The sequence below is a fragment of the Vigna unguiculata genome, chromosome 5 (genome assembly GCF_037176805.1).
Source record: "Vigna unguiculata cultivar grain cowpea cultivar isolate G323 ecotype 2 chromosome 5, ASM3717680v1, whole genome shotgun sequence".
Taxonomy (NCBI): domain Eukaryota; kingdom Viridiplantae; phylum Streptophyta; class Magnoliopsida; order Fabales; family Fabaceae; genus Vigna; species Vigna unguiculata.
This window is the reverse complement of record NC_140796.1, coordinates 11,033,886-11,054,478: the sequence shown is the minus strand read 5'-3', so window position 1 is coordinate 11,054,478 and position 20,593 is coordinate 11,033,886. Positions and strand designations below refer to the sequence as shown.

Below are 20,593 nucleotides of genomic sequence, written 5' to 3'. Positions count from 1 at the left end.
TATATTGATTTCTAACAACACTGAAATTAATATAAAAATTTAGATTTCGTCTTATTTTGTTATATTAAGCCACACATACAAGACTTTCTTTATTGAATCACTCTTTTAAACATCCAACTCTAAGATACAATATAATGTCACATATTTCTAGTATTACATAACCTATAAAAATTGTCCACAATAAAATAGTAACAATTTAAAGTGACCAATTCCATGTAGTAAAACCAGGTTTGTCTCCAATAGGGATTGATGTATAAAGCAATTGCAGTTGCTAATAATGCTAATGTGTATGACACAATAAAACTCACACAAAAGATATACATGTCCATCAACCTATCATTGTCTCTGTTAGTGTTTAGGTTATTTTGAATGATTGTAGGAGTTGGATGGCAACTCTTTGGCAATGGAGGTCCACAAAGAAACGGATTACCTTCATAGCTACTCTCATCAAATGTGGCAAACTGGTTTGTTCCTTCAGGTATTGAGCCTGATAAGTTGTTGTGCGCCACACTTAATACTTCAAGCAAGGTTAGGATATTGAGCTTAGGAGGAATTTGACCACTCAACTTGTTAAAAGAAAGGTCTAAACTCTCAATTTGCTTCAAATTCGAGAATGAATATGGAATTTGTCCAATCAAATCATTATGAGACAAGTTCAATACTTTGATTCCTTTTAAGATCCCAAGTTCATATGGGATATTCCCTTTCAATTTATTCTGTGATAAGTCAATTGCAGACATATAAGTAAGGATGCGTCCCGTGTAATTATCAAATCTTTTCTTTGAAGTGAAACTTGCATGTTCTTGTTTGAATGATGACGAATTTCCTCCAGATAAGGTTCCAGCAAACTCTTTTAGTGATGGATCAAGGTTCTTACTATCAAAAGCCATTTTTCCCAAACAACGGGGAATTCCTCCAGAAAATTTGTTGTCTGAAAGGTCTAACATGGTTAAATTTATCAACCAACATAACTCCTTAGGTATATCTCCAGTCATGTGATTACCTTTTAACAAGAGAAAATTCAACTTTGTATAACTAAGGTCTTCTATCATTTCTTGAATATTGCTAGATATTTCGTTGTAGCTAAGGTCTAGCATCACTACATAAGAGTTTCCATTGAACATATTCTTTGATAATCTTGTTAAATGATTATTGTTCAAATGGATAAAGTGAACATAAGAATTTAGAAATGATGGTACAAGACCAACCAAATTATTCTGGGAGAGATCTAAATAATATAGATCTCCATGTTGACCCAATTCTAATGGAATGGATCCTTCAAAATGGTTATTGGACATACGAAGTTCCGATAATGCTGAATTTTTTTTCAAAAGACTTGGAATCTTTCCTACCAAATGATTATTGCTTACATCCAACGAAATGATTGATATGTTAAAAATGTTGCTTGGAAGTTTGCCACTAAACTTATTATCATTCAATGATAAGAACCTCAAATTGGTGGGCATTTCTTTTGATATCTCTCCAGATAGTTGGTTGCTTGAAAGATCTAACTCATCTAATAACTTCATTCGGCCTAACTCACGAGGAATTGAACCTTGAATGTGGTTTCCAGAAATATTTAGATATCGCAAATTTGGAAAAATTGAACTGAAATTCTTACTTGGGATTTCACCAATTATGATATTATCAGAGACGTCAATTCTCTGTAAATTAGGAAGGGGATGCAATGGTAGTTGTATAGCACCATTGAAAGAACAATTTTTAACATGAAGCTCAATCAATTTTGTGTTGTTTTCAAGCAACCATTGAGGAAACAATCCTTCAAATCTACAACCAGTGAAATCTAAGCTGATCAAATTGTTTTGATGTAGAAGAAACTTGGGGAGTGGAAGAGAATCATTTTCGGTTGTTGAAGGCAAACTAAGCACTTGCAATTGAAATTTAGGAATCCAAGTTTGTAGACTAGGTTGTATGTCTAATATGACTTTGTTGCCTTCACCATATATGAACTTGAGGTTTGAATGATTGGCAAATGGTGCAAAAGAAATAGGAACTTCAAATTGATTTTCGGTAAAATCAAAATATTCAAGTGATGCAAGACTGGCAATGTTAGAATCAAATTGTCCACTAAATTTATTTCTGTAAAGTTCCAACCTCCAAAGAGATGTCATGTTTAAGAAAGATGAGGGAAGTGATCCCACAAATAGATTCTCCTCTAGATTTAATTCTTCAAGACTTTTCAACTTAAACCAATCTGAAATATGAAGTTATGGAAAAGAAAATAGTAATCATCTTGTAAGGATTATAACAAAAAAAAAATATTAAGATTTTTGTAAAACTATAAAATATTTTTGTGCAACTATGTTATGAATAACTTAAAAAAGGCAAGTTAATAATATAATTACCGGCTTGAGGAAGGGTGCCACCTATGTCACAATTTGAAAGAGTCAGAACTTTTAAGGACGTCAAATTTCCAATACTTTTGAAAAATTCATTCTCCATGTTACTATTTCCGTCCAATCTCAAATCTTCTAAGTTACTTAAATCATGAAAATCTGTGCCAAAGAAAAAAAATCTTAATGTAAATTAATTTATCTGGATAATGATATTTTAACTCACTTTTTTGACTCACTTTTAACTCACAATTCCAATCATCCTTAGATTATCACATCACATTACTAAAAAAAATTAAAATAGATAATTGAATGGTGATTAGAATAATGGGTTAAAAATTGGTTAAAAAAAGTTGATAAAAATATCATTATCCGAATTTACCTTGTGAACATAATAAATATTACTACCTTGAGCTAAAATTGTTCCGTTGAAGTTATTGGAAGACATAGAAAGCTTCCTAATAGATGTTGATAAAGCTCGTAATGACTCCCTAAGCTTGTTTCCATCTATCGTATTTCCATCCAAATTAAGGACATGTAGTCTATTTAGACTTTTTGAGCCTGAAAATAAGTAACTTAAATTAACTAAAAATGAAAAAATAAATTTTAATTTAACTAAATGGGACAGAGAAAATAAATGTTTATAAGAAGACAATTATATTTTGTATAAATGTAAATATATGATCTTAGACTAAATAATGGGATTAACAACGTGTTAGTATCATGAATTTTTCTAATTAATAAATATAACGTTCATTCCTGAACAACAAATGCAACTTTTTTAATTTAATTTCCTTAAATACCTTGATGAGATGCTAAAATATGGATATTATTATAGCTTAGATCAAGGTACGCCAAGCTGGTCAAAGTTGACAATCCTGTAAGAGATAAATAAAGAATCAATGAAAAATGAGATATGAAATATCCTTCAAGTTAATATTTTTCTCAACACGTAAAATATAGAAGCATTACAAAACTAGTAAAGTAGAAGCATTATAAAACTAATTTACTTTCAAATAACCAAAAGTATTTCTTTTTTCCAAAAATTAATTAATATTCAACCTCTAAAAGTTGACTTTGTTTAATGGAAGAAATTACTATAAATTCAACTCTGTAACTAACTTACATCATTTTTGTAGAATAAAAAGTGAAAATTATAATTAGAAATAATTTCCAATATGAACGATATCACACAATAGAGTTTCAATGGTTTTACTAAGTATTTAATAAAGAAATTAAGATTTGAAAAATAACCACTAAAAAACGACATTCATCAATGTCACAAATTTCAAATGCAAAGAAACTACGAGTAAATTCATATTATGGATAAATTTTCGACGGCAATGATCAATAGTTTGCCATAGGTAATTTTTAGATGAATTTTTATCCGTCAATATATCTGGGTAATTCTGCCTCCGATTAGTCTCGCATTCGTATGTAATACTTATCGTGTCTCATATGTAGGTAAATTTACTTTGTTTTATAATACAAACGGAAGTGTGTTCTATAATTTATGGACTTTTGAAATATTAATTATCTTAAAAATCAAATTAACTATTATATTTTATTATTAAATATACTTTCTTACATTAGCATTCTACGATGTTAAACTCATGTCAAAGTTGGTTTGAGTCAATTAAAATCAAAGGTTGCTCTGCATCGATCTTGGTCGAAGGTTCGTCTGAGTCAAGATTGGTCATGTCAATTGAGGCTAAAGGTTAACTAAGTCAACCCTAGTAAAAGATTAACTGAAGTTGGTCTCAACCAAAAGTTAGATCAAGTGATTTTTGAACAAAGATCGGGCTAAGTTGGTCTTGATCGAAAGTAGGCATGTATTTGCCCCAGTCAAAAGTTGACCCGAGTTAACGTAGATCAACTCCCTCAAAGATGAAAGTCAACCAAGTTTACCCTGATAAAAAATAACCTTGAGTCGTCCATAATTGAAGGTTGACTTGAGTCGTGCCCGTTCAAAGGTTTGAACAAGTCGTTCCTGACCGCACGTCGATCAAGATGATCTAATCAAAGGATGACTAAGTTAGCCCGGTCGAAAGTCAGCCAAGCTAGGCCCTGCTAGCCCGGCCAAAGATAATTAATATATATTATATTAGTTCTCTCTATAATGTATGTGTAAAGTAAACTACTATAATATAATTGTATGTAGTACAAATTACATGACTCTAAGTATACTAGGAAAATGAGAGAGTAAGTTTTTATTCTACTAGTATTTTGGTTTTTGGTATGTATATATCTTTGTACCTGTCTTGTTTTGGGAGCATCATGTTTCAATATATGTAGGGTTAAATATATTTTTGCTCCCTTAATTTTCAGTAAAAAAATTAATTACACAATCTTCGAAACTTTGGTTCAATTTAGTTCTCCAATTTTAGAAATGCGTGAATATTTAGTCCTTTTAACAAAATTTTGTAAAGTGTATTTGATGTTTTAAATGTGTTTCATGATAGTATTTGAGTGGTTTATACCATTAGAAACATTTTCGGTTTAGTCAAATAAACTTTAAAAAAATTGGCTAAAAGGACTAACTTTACGCATTTTTAAAGATAAGGAGCTAAATTGATTCAAAGTCTCGAAGATGAACTAATTTAAATTTTTACCGAAGACTAAAAATATATTTAACGCATATAAGTACATTGAATATATGTTTTGTATGTAAATATTATTCATGTAGTTTTATTTCTTCAATTAGTACGAAGTAAAAGATTTAGGAACATCTCAATTTTACACAATATTTTGATACATGGTATATTTATAATTTATAATATTATGAGATGAAAAGAGAATAAATAACTATGAAGAATAGGAGTTATAAGATTGGTTTATTGATAAAGTTAGTTAGGACGTGTGAGAGGGTTCAATTCCTCTCACTTATTGAAAGTTACCTTTGAAATATAAATTATCTTTAAAATAAAGTTAACCATGATTTATTACTTGATTGGTTAAATAGATTTACAATGCATTGTATAAATTTTAAACTCAATAAATAAGTAACTACTTTATATGTGAATTCTAAGATTTGTTTTAATGTTTAGTAGAAATGGTTTTAAAATAATAAATATTAAAGTTTTAATTATCTTAAAAATATAAACTTCTAAATTTCACTATCTCTCTAAATTTCAAATTAAAAAGTGGTCTTTTAAAAGATAATAGAAATTTAGATAATTTTATCCAATCAGATTTTGTTTAAAGTAAGTTTTTTTCCCTCAAATCATAATGCTCTCTTTCTTATGTTGTTTACATGAGGAGTGCTTTGATCTTGCATGTGAGATTTGAGCCTATTAGGTTAAGCTTTGATAGTTTAGGTTGATGATTATGTGCTTTGTTTGTGAATCAAGTTCTTTAAGAACAAATTAGGATCTGTCTAACTTAGTTAGGTTTTGCAATCTTCCCTTGAGAAGCTAAAATAGAGGCAAACGAGTTTAACTAATTCACTTTATTTTAAGTTGGAATGTAAGTGTAAGCTAAGAAGATGGGAATTAGTAAATACTGATGGTTTATTGAAGAAATTAAGACCATTTTGTTTTAATGATAAAGTTGCATTGGTCTATATGAACAAAATAAATTGGTTTGTGGCAGGCATACATTGATATTTAGAATTGAAATAAGATTATTTGGGTTATGAAGTTTGAAAAAGAAAATCAGTGACATAAGATTTTAAAGTCAGTTTTTACCTATGGTGGTTCTAACGAGTAATTGTTAGACTTGGGTGAAATATACTTAATGTAAGTTTGATTTCTTTTCAAATCATTAGATGTAGTTGGAGATTCTTGTACCTTAGATCGAAATAATTCAATAGCAAACTTTTGTTACTTCTCTAATATGAAAATTAATATGATTGTTATAGGATGAGAGTGTGTAAAAAGAATATATTTCTATTGATATATTGATATGGATATGGATGTTTATTATATTAGATTACCTTGGTATATATGTAATGTGAACTATTATGAACAGACTAGGTATGAAAATAGTGTTCTGAGGACTTTTGTTCTACTAGTATTTTAGTTTTTTATATGAATAAATGTGTACTAGACTCCTGACTTATAACAAAAATTATGAATACTATATTAATTCTGAAATATTAGAATAGAATATCTAAAATAAATTAATGTCTTAAAGTAATTCATAAAAATACTGACCACTTATATTACCTATTCTTATTTATTGTGGCTTAATCAAGAGATTGGAGACGTAAAAGACTACTAAGATATGAAAAAAAATTGTTGCTCAATCTATTATTTGATCTCAACCATAGCATTTGTAAATTGGTTGGCAGTTTAAATATGTTATAAAAACAAAGTTAACTTATCATACTCACTAAGAATAAGAAACATGCAAGTTGAAATGGAGTCACAGGAATTAAAATCAAAAGTTGTCAAATGTAACCTAGATTATATAAATTTGTATAAGAGAGAAAGAAAATAGAGAATAATTTACATAATGAATTCAAATTGGTATTAATTTAATTTTATGTGATAGAAAAGTATATTTTATCCTCTTTTACGTAGGATATATATATGACGTGCCACCTCATAAATAAATAATGGATTAAATATATTTTTGATCTTTCAATTTTTAGTGAAAATTAAAATTAATCCTTTTAAAAACTTTAAACCAATTTAGTCTCTTATCTTTAAAAGTGTGAGAATTTAGTTACTTAAACTATATTTTTTTAAATTTATTTGACATTTCAAATACGTTCTCAGCTAACATTGAAGCGAACATATGTCAAACGACGTAAATAAACTAAAATACTATAATGAAATGTGTTTGAAACGTCAAATAAACTTAATAAAATTTGGTTAAAAGAACTAAATCTACACATTTACAAAACAAAAATTTCAAGAGGGACTAATTCCAATTTTTACTAAAAGTTGAAAGACAAAAACATATTTAACCCATAAACAATTGATATATTCTTTTGATTAATTTTAAAACTTATATATTATGTTATGTTCATTCTTCTTTCTCAAATGTCTTATTTTTTTCAGATCCAGAAACAATTTTATTCAAGATATAAAGACATCTTAAATATGAATAATTTTTTTAATAGAGATCAAAGATTAATTAGTTGTCTAGGAAACACTAATCATATCCATTGAATATTTAATCTTATTTATTTATTGTTTATTATTTGATTAGAGGTTGCTTTGAAGAAAAAGATTATAAGAGAAATTATTTATGATTTTGATAGTATCTTGAGTTTTATATATGATTGTTTGTGTTTGTATATACTTTAAATGTTTGAATTGAAATGAGATTTGTATAGTTTTGAATGAACCATCCTTGTTGTTGTGTGTTTATAGTTTGTGTTAGAAAATTGCATTTAGGACAAGTGTGTTATAATTTTTTTGACGGATGTTAATGTTATATATAAAAATATTTTGTAGATAAAATAAAATATGTATGAAAAAAATATTTTTTCTAGATGATAAACGATTTTTTTTAGTGATTAAACATAAAAATAAAAAAGTAAAAATTTATCTTGAACCAATTTGAATTCGTACACTATTATGCCAATGTGCTGAATTATGTAAAGTTATTACACGGACAAAACTCATTGGATAAAATTTAATTAATTAAAAACCTAATTTGGTCTGCAATTCCTTGGGTCAAATTCAATTAATTGAGTATCTTAGAGCTTTGGTAAACAGGAAAACCACTCCTCATTTGAAAAATTGTTTTGTTAAAACTCTCAAAAATCTTCGTCGGACAAGTGGGTTTTTGGCTGAGGAAAAAGTTTTGTTTTTCTAGGCGAGCAAGTAACATGTACTGTTTTTTCCTAATTAAATCATGATTTTAAGAAATCTTTTAATATTATATTAATTGTAAATATTAGAACATAATATATCTGAAAATATTTTATTGAATTTTCTAATAAAGTAATGGATAAAAATACTGACCGCTTATATCCAGTGTGCCTTCTAATTGATTGTCTCTTAAATAAAGAAATTGGAGATGTGGAAGGTCACTGACAGATGAAAGAGATTTGTTGCTCAAACTGTTATACTCGAGATGTAGCTCTTGTAAATTGGTTGGCCATTTAAATGTTTCATTCCCTGATCAAAACAAATTTGTAAGAATCAAATAATCACTAATTACAAATCAATAAATATTTACTGGACTCCTGATTAAATCATTATTCATAACAAATCGTTGAATGTTTGAATAGAATAAATAATAAAAATACTCACCGCTCATATCTGACGCTCCTTCTAATTGATTGTTGCTTAAATCAAGATATTGGAGATGTGGAAGGTCACTCAAAAATGAAAGAGATTTGCCGGTCAATCTGTTATTGTAGAGGTATAGCTCTTGTAAATTGGTTGGCCATTTAAATGTTTCATTATCTGATAAAAACAAATTTGTAAGAATCAACTTATCTGTACTCACCATGAATAAGGAACTACATATGGAAATGGAGTCATAAAAATATAAAACGAAGCTAAAAATTAACTGAAATGGTATGTCACAATGTAACTTAGTATGAAAATGTTGTTTTAATGTTCAAATAAAATAAACAATAAAAATATTGACCGCATATATCTAACTCTTTTTCTAATTGATTGTCGAATTAATGTTAGGACTTGGGAAAAAAAGAGGGGGAAGGGTTTAATGTTTCTTGTAATCACTATTTTAACAAATAAAATACGTATACTTTTATTTATTTTTTCATTACTAAAACACAACAAAGTTTATCATTAATTCGTATTCTCTGTAAAAGTGTTTGTGTACATAAAAATATATACATCAATAATGTTATTATTATTTATTTAATATTTTATATCATTATATGCTTTTAATTTGTCATATGTAAATTATAATATTAAATTTTTATTTATAGTTTTTTTAAAATTCAAATTATAGACCATATATTTTAAAAAGAATTAAAGAAACTCTTAATTTTTGGTATTTTTGACACCAAAGAGTAAATGAATGAAAATTATTTTTCAATTTTTTTATTTTTTTTAAAACTATTTTCACTTTTATTATTTTTTCTTTAATTTTTGAAGAAACTTTTATTTCTCCTCTTTTATTACCATTTTTTTTTCAGAAATTTAACTAAATAGATTATGTTAATTTCTTGTTGCATACCAACTATTTGATAAAATACAAAAAGAATTTTTTAATGTTTTTGTGAACTTTGTGTTTAATTAAGTTGTAAATTGTGAAAGTTGTCATGTATTGCACAAGATCTTTGGGAGAGAACGATAAAATACTTATTACTTGTTATGTGTGACCGATACATTTGTCGTGTTGATTTTTCACTGACATATACTTATAGGTAATGAATATAAAAGTTGACAGAAATTGTTTTCGATATGTACAATGTTTTTAATTTAAAATTTGTGGAAAAGAATGTTTTATAAATTTATTTATTTTTATTTATTAATTTAAATTCATATTATATTGAGTTTCTTTTCTATAATTTTCATTAAGAGAATGAAAATAAGATTGATTGAATTGAAGAAAAAAGAGTTTAAAATAATAGAAAATAAACAAAAAATGTTGTCCATTTGATTAATTTAATAGATACATTTAGTTCTATATATTTAATAAATAGTTTATGAAATAATTTTAAAATAATTTGATATAAAATTAATCTTTAAAATATAAATCACGGATAAAATAAATTTTAAATTAAAATAAAGTTATTATAAAATATTATATTTCAAAATAATAATATATTAAAAATATCTGACCGCTTATATCTGAAAGTATTTTTTGAATGTTGTAAAAAAGTAATGGATAAAGATACTGACCATTTATATGGAGTGCTCCTTCTAATTGATTGTAGCTTAAATCAAGATATTGAAGATGTGGAAGGTCACTCAGAGATGAAAGAGATTTGTTGGTCAATCTGTTAAAGTCGAGGTGTAGCTCTTGTAAAGTGGTTGGCCATTTAAATGTCTCATTATCTGATTAAAGACAAATTTGTAATAATCAACTTATCTGTACTCACCATAAATAAGGAACTGCATATGGGAATGGAGTCATAAGAATATAAAATGAAGCTAAAAATTAACTGAAATGGTATGAAAATATTGTTTTAATGTTCAAATAAAATAAACAATAAAAATACTGACCACATATATCTAGCTCTCTTTCTAATTGATTGTCGCATTAATGGTATGACTTCGGAAGAAAAGAGGGGAAGGTTTTAATGTTTCTATTAATCACTATTTTATCGTATATATTTATTTATTTTTCATTATTAAAACATAACAAACTTCATTACTAATTCATATCGATACCGGTTGTAAGAGTGTTTATGTACATCAAAATATATCAAAATATATGCATCAATAATAATGTTATTACTATTTATTTAATATTTTATATCATTATATACTTTTAATGTGTTATATGTAAATTACAAATATTAAATCTTTATTTGTAGTTTTTTAAAACTCAATAAATTATGAATCATTTGTTACGTCTATTTAAATCCAATTGTTTCATTTTGATTTTGTTATTTGCACACACGTTGAATATAATTGAAATCATAGAATATCTATGGTAAATCATAGAAAAAATTATAATAATATTTAAAGTCAGGATATAGTAAAATAATTTGTGTTTATGCATGTTTTCAATAAATAACAAATATTTGGAAAAAAGAAATCGCAATGATGTGTTCAAATATAATGAAAATTGATAATATGAATATCATATCATATTCAAGTGAGAGGAAAAGGAATGAATATGAATTTCATATTCAATTAACAGATTTCAAGACAACACTAATAAGACATGATGCTAACTTAATACACATAATGAATTGACACCACCTGCAATCCAAAACTTTAAGGTAATGGATTTAGGGGTTTTCATGTGTTTAACTTTCTCATTTTTACTCAATGTAATAGTGGTAGTAAAATGAGTCAAGTCCAATCCGTCAAGCAAAAACAGGCTAATAATCATAACCTGCCGTACAAGACAGGCTAACGAGTCACGCTAGACTAGTCCGTCTCATTTGTTTTTTTTATTTTATTTTTTATTTTTTTTTCTAATTTTTTTATATATACATATAAATGAATTTTAAAAGTATATTTAGTCATATAAAATATTTTTTAAACTTTTAATCGATTAGTTAGTATTTTTAATTAGATAAATTAAAATAATTATTACATTTACATATGTTACTCTATTATAACTAATAATTGAAACTTAATTTATAAATATTAATGATTTAAAATAAAATACTATTATATATTTATACCTTTAAACAATATAATATAAAAAAATTAATCTTTTTTAATTATTTTTATTTTATTTTTAATTTATTTAAAAAAATGGATCCGAACGGACTAACGGGTTGAAATCTTCAATCCGACCCGTCCCTTTTAACATGGATTGACGGGTTGGCTCGTTGGGTCCAGTCCCATTTTATCACTACTAATTCAATGTAAAATTTAGATTCACATTTATATATTTAACACTAGCATGATTTAAACTTCTACCCTATTATAAAACTTATTAAACTAAAATCTTGAATATGATCATAAAAAATGAAGGGATTTAATTTCTATTTTATATTTTATTGAATGAATAAGAATTTAGAATTAATTGAATCCATAGTGTGTCTATGTAACCTTTGATATATATTTTTTCTTTATGTAATCATCGTACTTTAAATTATATTTTAAATGAGGAAATAGTGTAAAAATGTGTTTAATCTAATCGAATAAATTATTATAGATCACTTTAGTTTATGTATTTTTTGTTTGTTTGTGTTTAACTGAACAAAAGAATATAAGTTATATTAATTACTTTGACTTTTATAAGTGAAATATACTAAATCATAAAAAATAAAAACTACTTTAACATTATAAAAACAATTTAAAAATTATATTTTAGTTTTTTTTTCGGTTATTAAATTTACTAAATTACTAAAAACAAAAATTACTTATATTTAACATTATTAAAATAATTTAAGATTTATATTTTAGTTTACCATAGTTTTGTTATTAATTGTAATTGAGTTTTATTTAAAAAGAAAATTCAAAATAGCGATTACTCTTAAAAAAAGGTTAATTAACAATAAGAACTAAAATAAAAATATGAATTGTGTACACAGTGAAAAATTCTTTTTATATAAAATTATAAATATCAATTCTAAAATATTAGAATATAATGATCGATAAAATTACTCACAGCTTATATCCAGCGCTTCTTCTAATTGATTGTTGCTTAAATAAAGAAATCGGAGATGTGGAAGGCCTCTCATAGATGAAACAAATCTGTTGCTCAAACTATTTGAACGCAGGTCTAGCTCTTTTAAATTGGTTGGCCATTTAAATGTCTCATTCTCTGATAAGAAAAAAAAGAAAGGAAAGCATTTAAATGTCTATTTGCTAATTAAGAATAAGGAGCATGCATATATGTTAAAGTAGAGTAATATCTACTTTAAATAAAATACTATCAAATATTAATCACAACTAGCCTAAGATACTCCCAGTCCCAGACTCATTCAAGTTGTTCGAGCCTAAGTGAAGCTTTTCCAAAGAACTCAATTTTGAAATATCTAACAATACATATTTCGATTATAGATCGTTAGATATATTCTATAATAAAAAACAAACAAATGATGAAGATTTCTATAATATGAAAAGTATATGGGACGTACTATAAATTGATCTCCAAGTCAATTGAGTGTATCCTAAATATAAAGAGTTGAGAGATGAGAGTCCGGTAAGAGCAGAGCCAATATCAGTGTGGTTGAAGTTGTTGCCGGACAAGTCAAGAATCTCAAGATTCTTGAATGATGAGCATAAAGCTGCAAACAATATATCCTCCATTAATTAACAACTACTCAGCTATATTAATCAAATGGAAAAGTTACCTTGAAAGTTAAGATCTGAATCCATTTGAGTTTGAGCCAAATAAAGTTCTTTTAAAGATGTGAATCCCTCCAGGGATGCCAAGATGTCATTACTCAAATCGTTCCCACTTATGTCAAGAACCTCCAGATTACTACGCAGCTTTGGTGACACACTTTCAAAAACTTACATATATGCACATCATGTTTTCATTAAAACCAAAAGTTGTGAAAGAAGCCAACAATGTGAAAAAAAGTATAGTATAAGAAAATTAGAAGACCTTCATGCTAATAAGAAATATTATTGTTGTGATTTCTTAAAATAAATAAAATAGCTAATCTCACCGTGGGTTAATGAAGATGTATTGAAGCTGTTATATCTTAAAGAAAGAGACTTAAGAGATGGAAGGCCATCCAAACAGGATAGAATGCCGGCAGCAGTGTCCAGCTTGAGGTTATCACTGATGTCAAGTAACTCCAGATTTGGCAACTCTGGAAAATGAAGTTGAAATAATGAGTATTCCATAAAACATAATACACAGATTCGTAGTTTTGAGTAAGCAAAGAGCAATGAAGTTTTATTGAATAATACCTTCACCCTCCACACAGCCAACTATATAACTACCTGACAAGTGGAGTTCCTTCAAATCTTTGAAGACAGAAAAATCAGAGTAATTTATATATTGTTTGTCTAAAGGCCACCAGCTACCATAAAGATAGAGTTGCGCCACTCTCCCTGTGGAGGAGTTGCAGTGCACTCCTTCCCATTCACAGCAATCCGTATGGACATTCCAAATGGCATAGTCGAAATGGTAACGTAAGCCCAAAAGAGCTTCTCTTTCTTCCTTCCTACATCCTTCAGAGCACAGAGCTTCCAATAAAAGGAAAATGAGGAAACACAATCTCACACCACCCTTCATTTCTCTCTTCATTGCATCAACAACTTCCTCGTCATCCCTTAAATAGACATGTCTCAATAATTATCCTATAACTAAAAGAAAATACATCAATTTATCAAATTTGAAACATAGTTTATATGTTTAATAATTTTTAATTATCATAAATTTTAATTATAGTACAATTAATTTATTTTATTATGAGAAAATAACCAAGAGTAGTAGTGATCTTTAAAAAATACACTCGATTGTTTTATTAATAAAAGTCCCTCTAAATAGAGATTTATATTAATCAAGTTTTATTTTATAAGAATCACCATCTTTCTAAAACACTTTCCAAACATTTTTTCTCTTTCTCTTTATCTTTATGAGTTTTTTTTATTTGTTTGATGATCAAAGACCACCAATAAATTCATGGTGGTGAGGTCTATACTTCTGACCGATTAGAATCTCAAACAAAATAGTTTAGTATTTTTTAGACACACGTAATTTTAAGGCCCATGAATGTAACTTAAAATAGTTCAAAGTTGTTTAAAGTTTCATATCGAGTAGAGATAAAGTTAATTCACAATATATAAATGGGTACAATTCTTATCTTAGAAGTTGGTTTTGTGATATTGAATTAGGTTTAAAGCTCACTTTCTAACATTGTATAGAACTCTAAAGAGCAACTGTGAGTTAAAGGGTTGTTTAACCAAAGTAATGAGAGTTAGATATTTAAAAAGCTTTTGTTGAGACGATGAATGAGTCAATTGATGAATTTGCTGCGATCAATTTAATTTAACATGTAATGTGTTTTTTTTTATTGATGAGTATGATTCTTTGATATAGTAAATTTGTTGGTGAAGAGTTGAAGTGTATGGGTAAGGAAAGTTAAATATTTAAATTAATAGTGCCTTCGTATGAAATTGTAGTTCAATTGTGCTGAGTTAATTGGATTTGATGTATGGAATGAATTTGTTGGTTGAGAAAGTGAATCATATTGATAAAATGCTGTTTTGTGAAATTGTGAACCGAAGATGATTTTGTTTTAAGAATGAGTAAATTTGATTCAATTGATATCAAATGTGTTCTGCTCGTATAAAACCTAGTTTTTTGGGTTGTTGGTGAGAACTTCTCTACAAGACCTTTGATTGTTTAAATTAGTACTTCTTGAGTTAAGATATGATTATACTATAGTTTTCTAAAATTTATTAAGTGAAGAACAGTTCAATAATAGTTAATTTGCCCAACTAAAACTTAGAGAAGAAATTCAAGTTTTTGGTGCAACGTCATCTATTAGTAATTTTAATTATAAAAAGTAGTTACATACTAAGCAGCTTATTACTAATTATTAAAACAAATAAAGTCTAAAAAAATAAAAAAGAATGAGTTGACGTCAACTAATAGGCCAAAACCAGCACCAGGTGGAATCCAAAATAGACTTACTTCTTCTACGATTATGCTATAACTAAAAATAAATTCATATCAATATATTATTCGTTATAAATTTAAAATATAATTTATACATTTAAAAATATTATTTATTACAAAATTTTAAAGATAGTGTAATTAATAAATTCAATCGATATCTATTTAGTTTTAATTATATAAAATGTATACAATCATCGAGAAACAAAATGGATGCATAGAAATAATAGATTAATATAATATAAAAAAAATACTTTTGTAGTTTTCAGCAAGGAAAGAGCAATGAAGTTTTAGTGATTATGAAATGACAAGTCCACTCTTCGTGTGGAGGACTTGCAGTGCAGTCCTTCCTTCCCATTGACAACAATCTGTGTGAAAATTCTAAGAGAAAGTTTCCACGAAATCAGTGTGAAAATTCTAAGAGGGAGTTTCCACGAAACGAGTAAAGGAGTATGTAGGCCCAAAAGTGCTTCTCTCTCTTCCTTTCAACATCCTTCTCACACCACACGGTTTCCAATAAAAAGAAAATAATAAACACACTCTGCATTTTTTTCTCTTCATAGTTGATTTGGTCTTAAATCAAGATATTGAAGATCTGGAAGGTTCCTCAGAGATGAAACAAATTTGTTGTTCAAAAGGTTATGAGAAAACCTCAAGTGTTGTAAATTGGTTGGCCAATTAAATCTGTCATTCTCTAATAAAAACAAAATCAATACTTTTTTTTTTATCAAGGAATAAATAAATTATAGGAGGACACTTAAAGAGTGCTCTAACACTTTTTATAAAAGATATACAACTAGTACAAAAAGATAGAGAAGCATGACATCATAGTCATACAAAATAGGATAGCCACCAAAACAAACAAAAGTTATTGTAACAAACGACAAACCTCTTCTACAAGCCCACAAAACATTACTAGTTCATAGGCATAGTTATAAACTTTAGCAGAAGCGAGACAATGGCTATCCAAGTAAAAAAATGAAACACCTAACTAACTGAACCTTTCAGAAAGGTTGGTGTTTGTAACATCATTGCTTGCAGTTTTGGTGTCTCTTATGCCTATTAGCATTGAGTATCATAGATGTGGACCTCCTAAGATGACAATAGAATCACGAGTGTAAGACTCAAGAAATTTAATTAATTAAATTTTTAATTAATTAATAAATGTGAGTAGTAGGAGACTTTATGACAATTAATGCTAGTTTACATAACTTGGAAAAGTACTAGCTCATATGGTTGAGAGTATTTGATTGTGTCGAGAGGACTTGAGTTCAAGTCATGTGTATGTCATTTGAATTATTTTATAAAGTTCATGATTTGGATGCATATTGGGTTCTGATTTTGAGTTCCTTATAACATGAATGGTTCATATTAAACCAAGCATTGGTATGGTATAAATGCATGAATCCTTGTGTAAAAATATAAGTGTTTGATTCATATTAACCCACTATGTTTCAATGATTTATCAACATTCATTCATTATTCTTGGAAGTACACTAATGTAATCCTGGACCTATGTATGGATCATCATAACCTAAAGACATTTAAACTCAATGTGATATCTCATCCTTGATGAATGAACTCTTTTGCATTAATGATTAAGACTCTTTGCATCAATTGAGTCATATAGGTACATGTCTCACACATCCAATCTCAAATGGATCTATAAGATGAGTTAGCTTTTGCCTAAATCAAGTTATATATGCAACAGATGATTGATCAGTTCATCAGAATTGAAACACGAATTAAATCACTCACACATGAACAAATAATTGAATAAAACAATAAAAACATTGTATAACTCCATAAGAGCTACATCCAATCTGAATACTTGGAAGTTTAACAACTCATGATCATTCTAACACTTGATCCTCGGAGAAGATGTACCTTTCCCATGTCTCCTCTAACTTAAATATTACAATAGAAATGGAAAAGAGAGACTCTAGAGAGAGAAAGTAGAGAGATAAACTAGATGTGCAGTGGAATTCTATATATGATTTTGGATGAAATCTCGATGAAATACAAGAGGGGTCTGCCCCCATAATTTATAGAAAAATGTGGACTGATTGTAGCTTCAATCATGATGGTCAAACTTGTGAGCTTTCCATGGAGGACTTCTTTGAAGCTTGAGTGTTAGTTTTGACGTTTGATCACAAAGTTTTCTTCAGTAGTGGGTTTGTTCCATGGTTGAATTCTAAAACTTTGTGTTTGAGATTATCTTACAGTTAAGTTTTCTTCATGTGACTTAAGTATTATATCTTCTGCTTAAACTGCAGGGGCTAAATTTGAAGCTTCTGGAAACCGTTTTAAAGTTGCTCAAACCGTGATTTTGCAGCTCAAGCTATTTTGTTCTATTTCTTCATATACTACATAAATTCATAAAAATACATTAAATTGCCGCACACGATCAATTCTAAATGTTTTAAGTTAAATTTAGATGAAAAGGAGTAAAGTCCTTAAGATATTTAATGAAATTAAACTAAATAAGTGTTAAAATGCATGTATAAAATAGAAAAAAATAAGCACTTGTCACCCACTGATATCTCAGCAGCCTTTGCCTTGTCTTGCCTAATTTAACCGAACCAAAGAAAAAACATGTGAAGTACCACCATCATCAAAAAATCCCCAAGTAATTCCAATTAATAAATACCTATCAGGTGCTTCCAGATATTTTTCCTTCTTGATTTCAAAGAATATTTTCATGGAATATCTATTCTCGTTAACGTTAGTAAACCCATTTATGTACTTCTGAACTTCTTCCCCATCACCTCCCTGTACTTTTTCCTCTAATATTGAAGAAAAACCAAGATTTTTTCTCAATCCTGGACCAAAAACAAATATTTAAGAAAGAAATAATCAGAAAAAAAATACGAGGATACATTTAGCAAAGGAAGAGAGAGTTTTCGATTAATTTTTTGTCATCTACATTCCAATTTATGTGATAATCATCTCAGCCTTCTATACAAAAAAAAAACTCATAATTCTTACACGTTGGATTTCTTTTCACGGTTAGAAAATGATTTTTTAACAATTAAATTTTAACAAATTTGTTTTACGATCTAAGATTACTTCATTTATATAACTTCTCAATTTTTTTATTTTTCTGTATTACAAAATCAATTTAAAAAATGTCATCTCAAATTATAAATTATCAAAATTTAATAATTAAAATATCATTATCGTTTTTCGATTTTCGACTCCAGCATATATACCATCTATGCTAACTGCCAGAAGAAGTGCATATATTCGTCTCAACAAAAATTGCAGCTCAATGTCAACATTTTAGGGATCCCATCGGCGACATCGGCTGCATTTGTCCACAATTTTTCACAAAATCAAGGATTGCGATAAACAGGACAACAATTTAAATCCTCGGCTCAAAGGTAGTGCTAGCATCGTATTGAAACTCAGGGAAAAAAATAGAAAACAAATCCTAGATTATAAACACAAAAAAAGGAAAAGTAATGAAATGAAACAATATAACCGAATTTTCAAATAAATTAACCAAAACCAAAGAAAAACCCTAAATTACATCATGTAATATACTAACCTTTGATCAACATGCAAGAACCAGACCTTTGTTGAGACGAATACAACAACGCACTGTTTCAAAAAGCAATCCATTCTTGAGATTCAAATACGTAGAGTGAGAGATGGAGGTCTGCGACAGATATTAACAAAATTATAACTAGTTACTAAATAATTAGAGACTAATTTAAAAATTAAGTCATTTTAGTAGCCAAAATTTAAGTAGTTAATTTTTAGTAACCAATTCTTTTTATAACAAAAACCATAGTAGCTAATTTTAAAGATCAATTTAGTGATCAATTGTAAATTTTTATTCATAATAGTAACTATTTTAGTAACCAATAATTTTTAGTTTGCAAATTAGTATATAAATTGATTATTATAGTTACTAATCATTATCTGTCACTAAAATTGATCATTATTTAAAAGTTTTCTTGTAGTAATAATTGGATTAAAACATCAAAATAACAAAATTTGAAACTTTGTTAGTAATCAAATCCATGCTTTAACTTGTGTTAAGATGAACATCTGAGCGTAATTCATACGAGTTCATATACTGGGACCCACGTATATTTTCACATAATGTTACCTTTGTTACTTAATTGAGTAATCTAAATTGGTAAAAGTAATTCCTCGTAAGCTTGTGATGGGCTGTTTAAACTGTAGCTCATTCATCATCTTCCAAATATTCCAAATATTTTCGGTAATCATTCAAGTGATCAAAGTAAGATATATAGGAGAGATACTAAAAGTAAGTTAACCCTTTAAATTTTCACTTCATTGGTTGATGTAGTGATTTTAAATTTGTGCTCACAAGAATCCGAATTGGTTTAGCTTGTTTTTGAATAAGGAATTTTAAAATTTTCAAAAAAAATAAATACATTATATTTGAATTATTTATTGTTAAATTTACTTTATTTTCTAAAGAGTTTATTTTGATAAAGTAATTAAAATATCTTGAATTTTAATTTTTTTGTTTGGATAAAGCAAATTAATTTTCCTTTTAAGGAAAAATTTTATTTTAAAAATATTTGTCTTGATCTTTGGATCGAGTTGATTCAATTTGACCTTTGGCATGCACTGAATTGTATCAACCTCCGGCCCAACTCATCTAGACCCTTGGTTATGGTTGACACCACTCATCCTTCATCCTAGGCTAAATCGACTCAACCTTCAACACTGAAAATTTAGCTAAATTGTTCTAAGTCGAAGAGTCGAGTCAAATCAACTAGGGCAAAAGGTCGAGCCGAGTCGACTCGGATGGAAGATCTAACTGAGTTAGTCTTGAACAAAGGTTAGGACTAGTCACTCTTGACCAAAAGTCAAGACTAATCAATCGTAATCGAAGTTTGAGAAAAGTCGATCCATACCAAAAATTGAGACATAACTATTTTCGTTTCAGATTCTAAAACGGAAGATACTAATAATGATTTTACATATTTTAGATAATGTACATATTAATTTTATCCAGTTTATTAATATATTTTTCTAATTTTTTTGTAAACAAAACATTTTAATTCAATGAATTATGTTATCTTTTATTATTTCATAAGACTAAAAAATATTAG

At 27.6% G+C, this 20,593-nt stretch overlaps 1 protein-coding gene across 1 annotated transcript; it reads right to left on the bottom strand.

Annotated features, from left to right (window-relative positions):
- Positions 1-44: 44 nt before the first annotated feature.
- LOC114182929 (cuscuta receptor 1-like) lies at positions 45-14,143 on the bottom strand. Its single transcript, XM_085673530.1, has 12 exons — positions 13,784-14,143; positions 13,537-13,683; positions 13,216-13,377; positions 13,000-13,149; positions 12,528-12,683; positions 10,133-10,288; positions 8,564-8,719; positions 8,273-8,428; positions 3,158-3,232; positions 2,763-2,915; positions 2,367-2,516; positions 45-2,215 (listed from the first exon to the last, which is right to left on the bottom strand). Exons 1-12 carry the CDS (start codon positions 14,121-14,123, stop codon positions 138-140), a joined length of 3,879 nt encoding a protein of 1,292 aa, XP_085529656.1. The 5' UTR covers positions 14,124-14,143; the 3' UTR covers positions 45-137.
- Between the last annotated feature and the right edge of the window lie 6,450 nt (positions 14,144-20,593).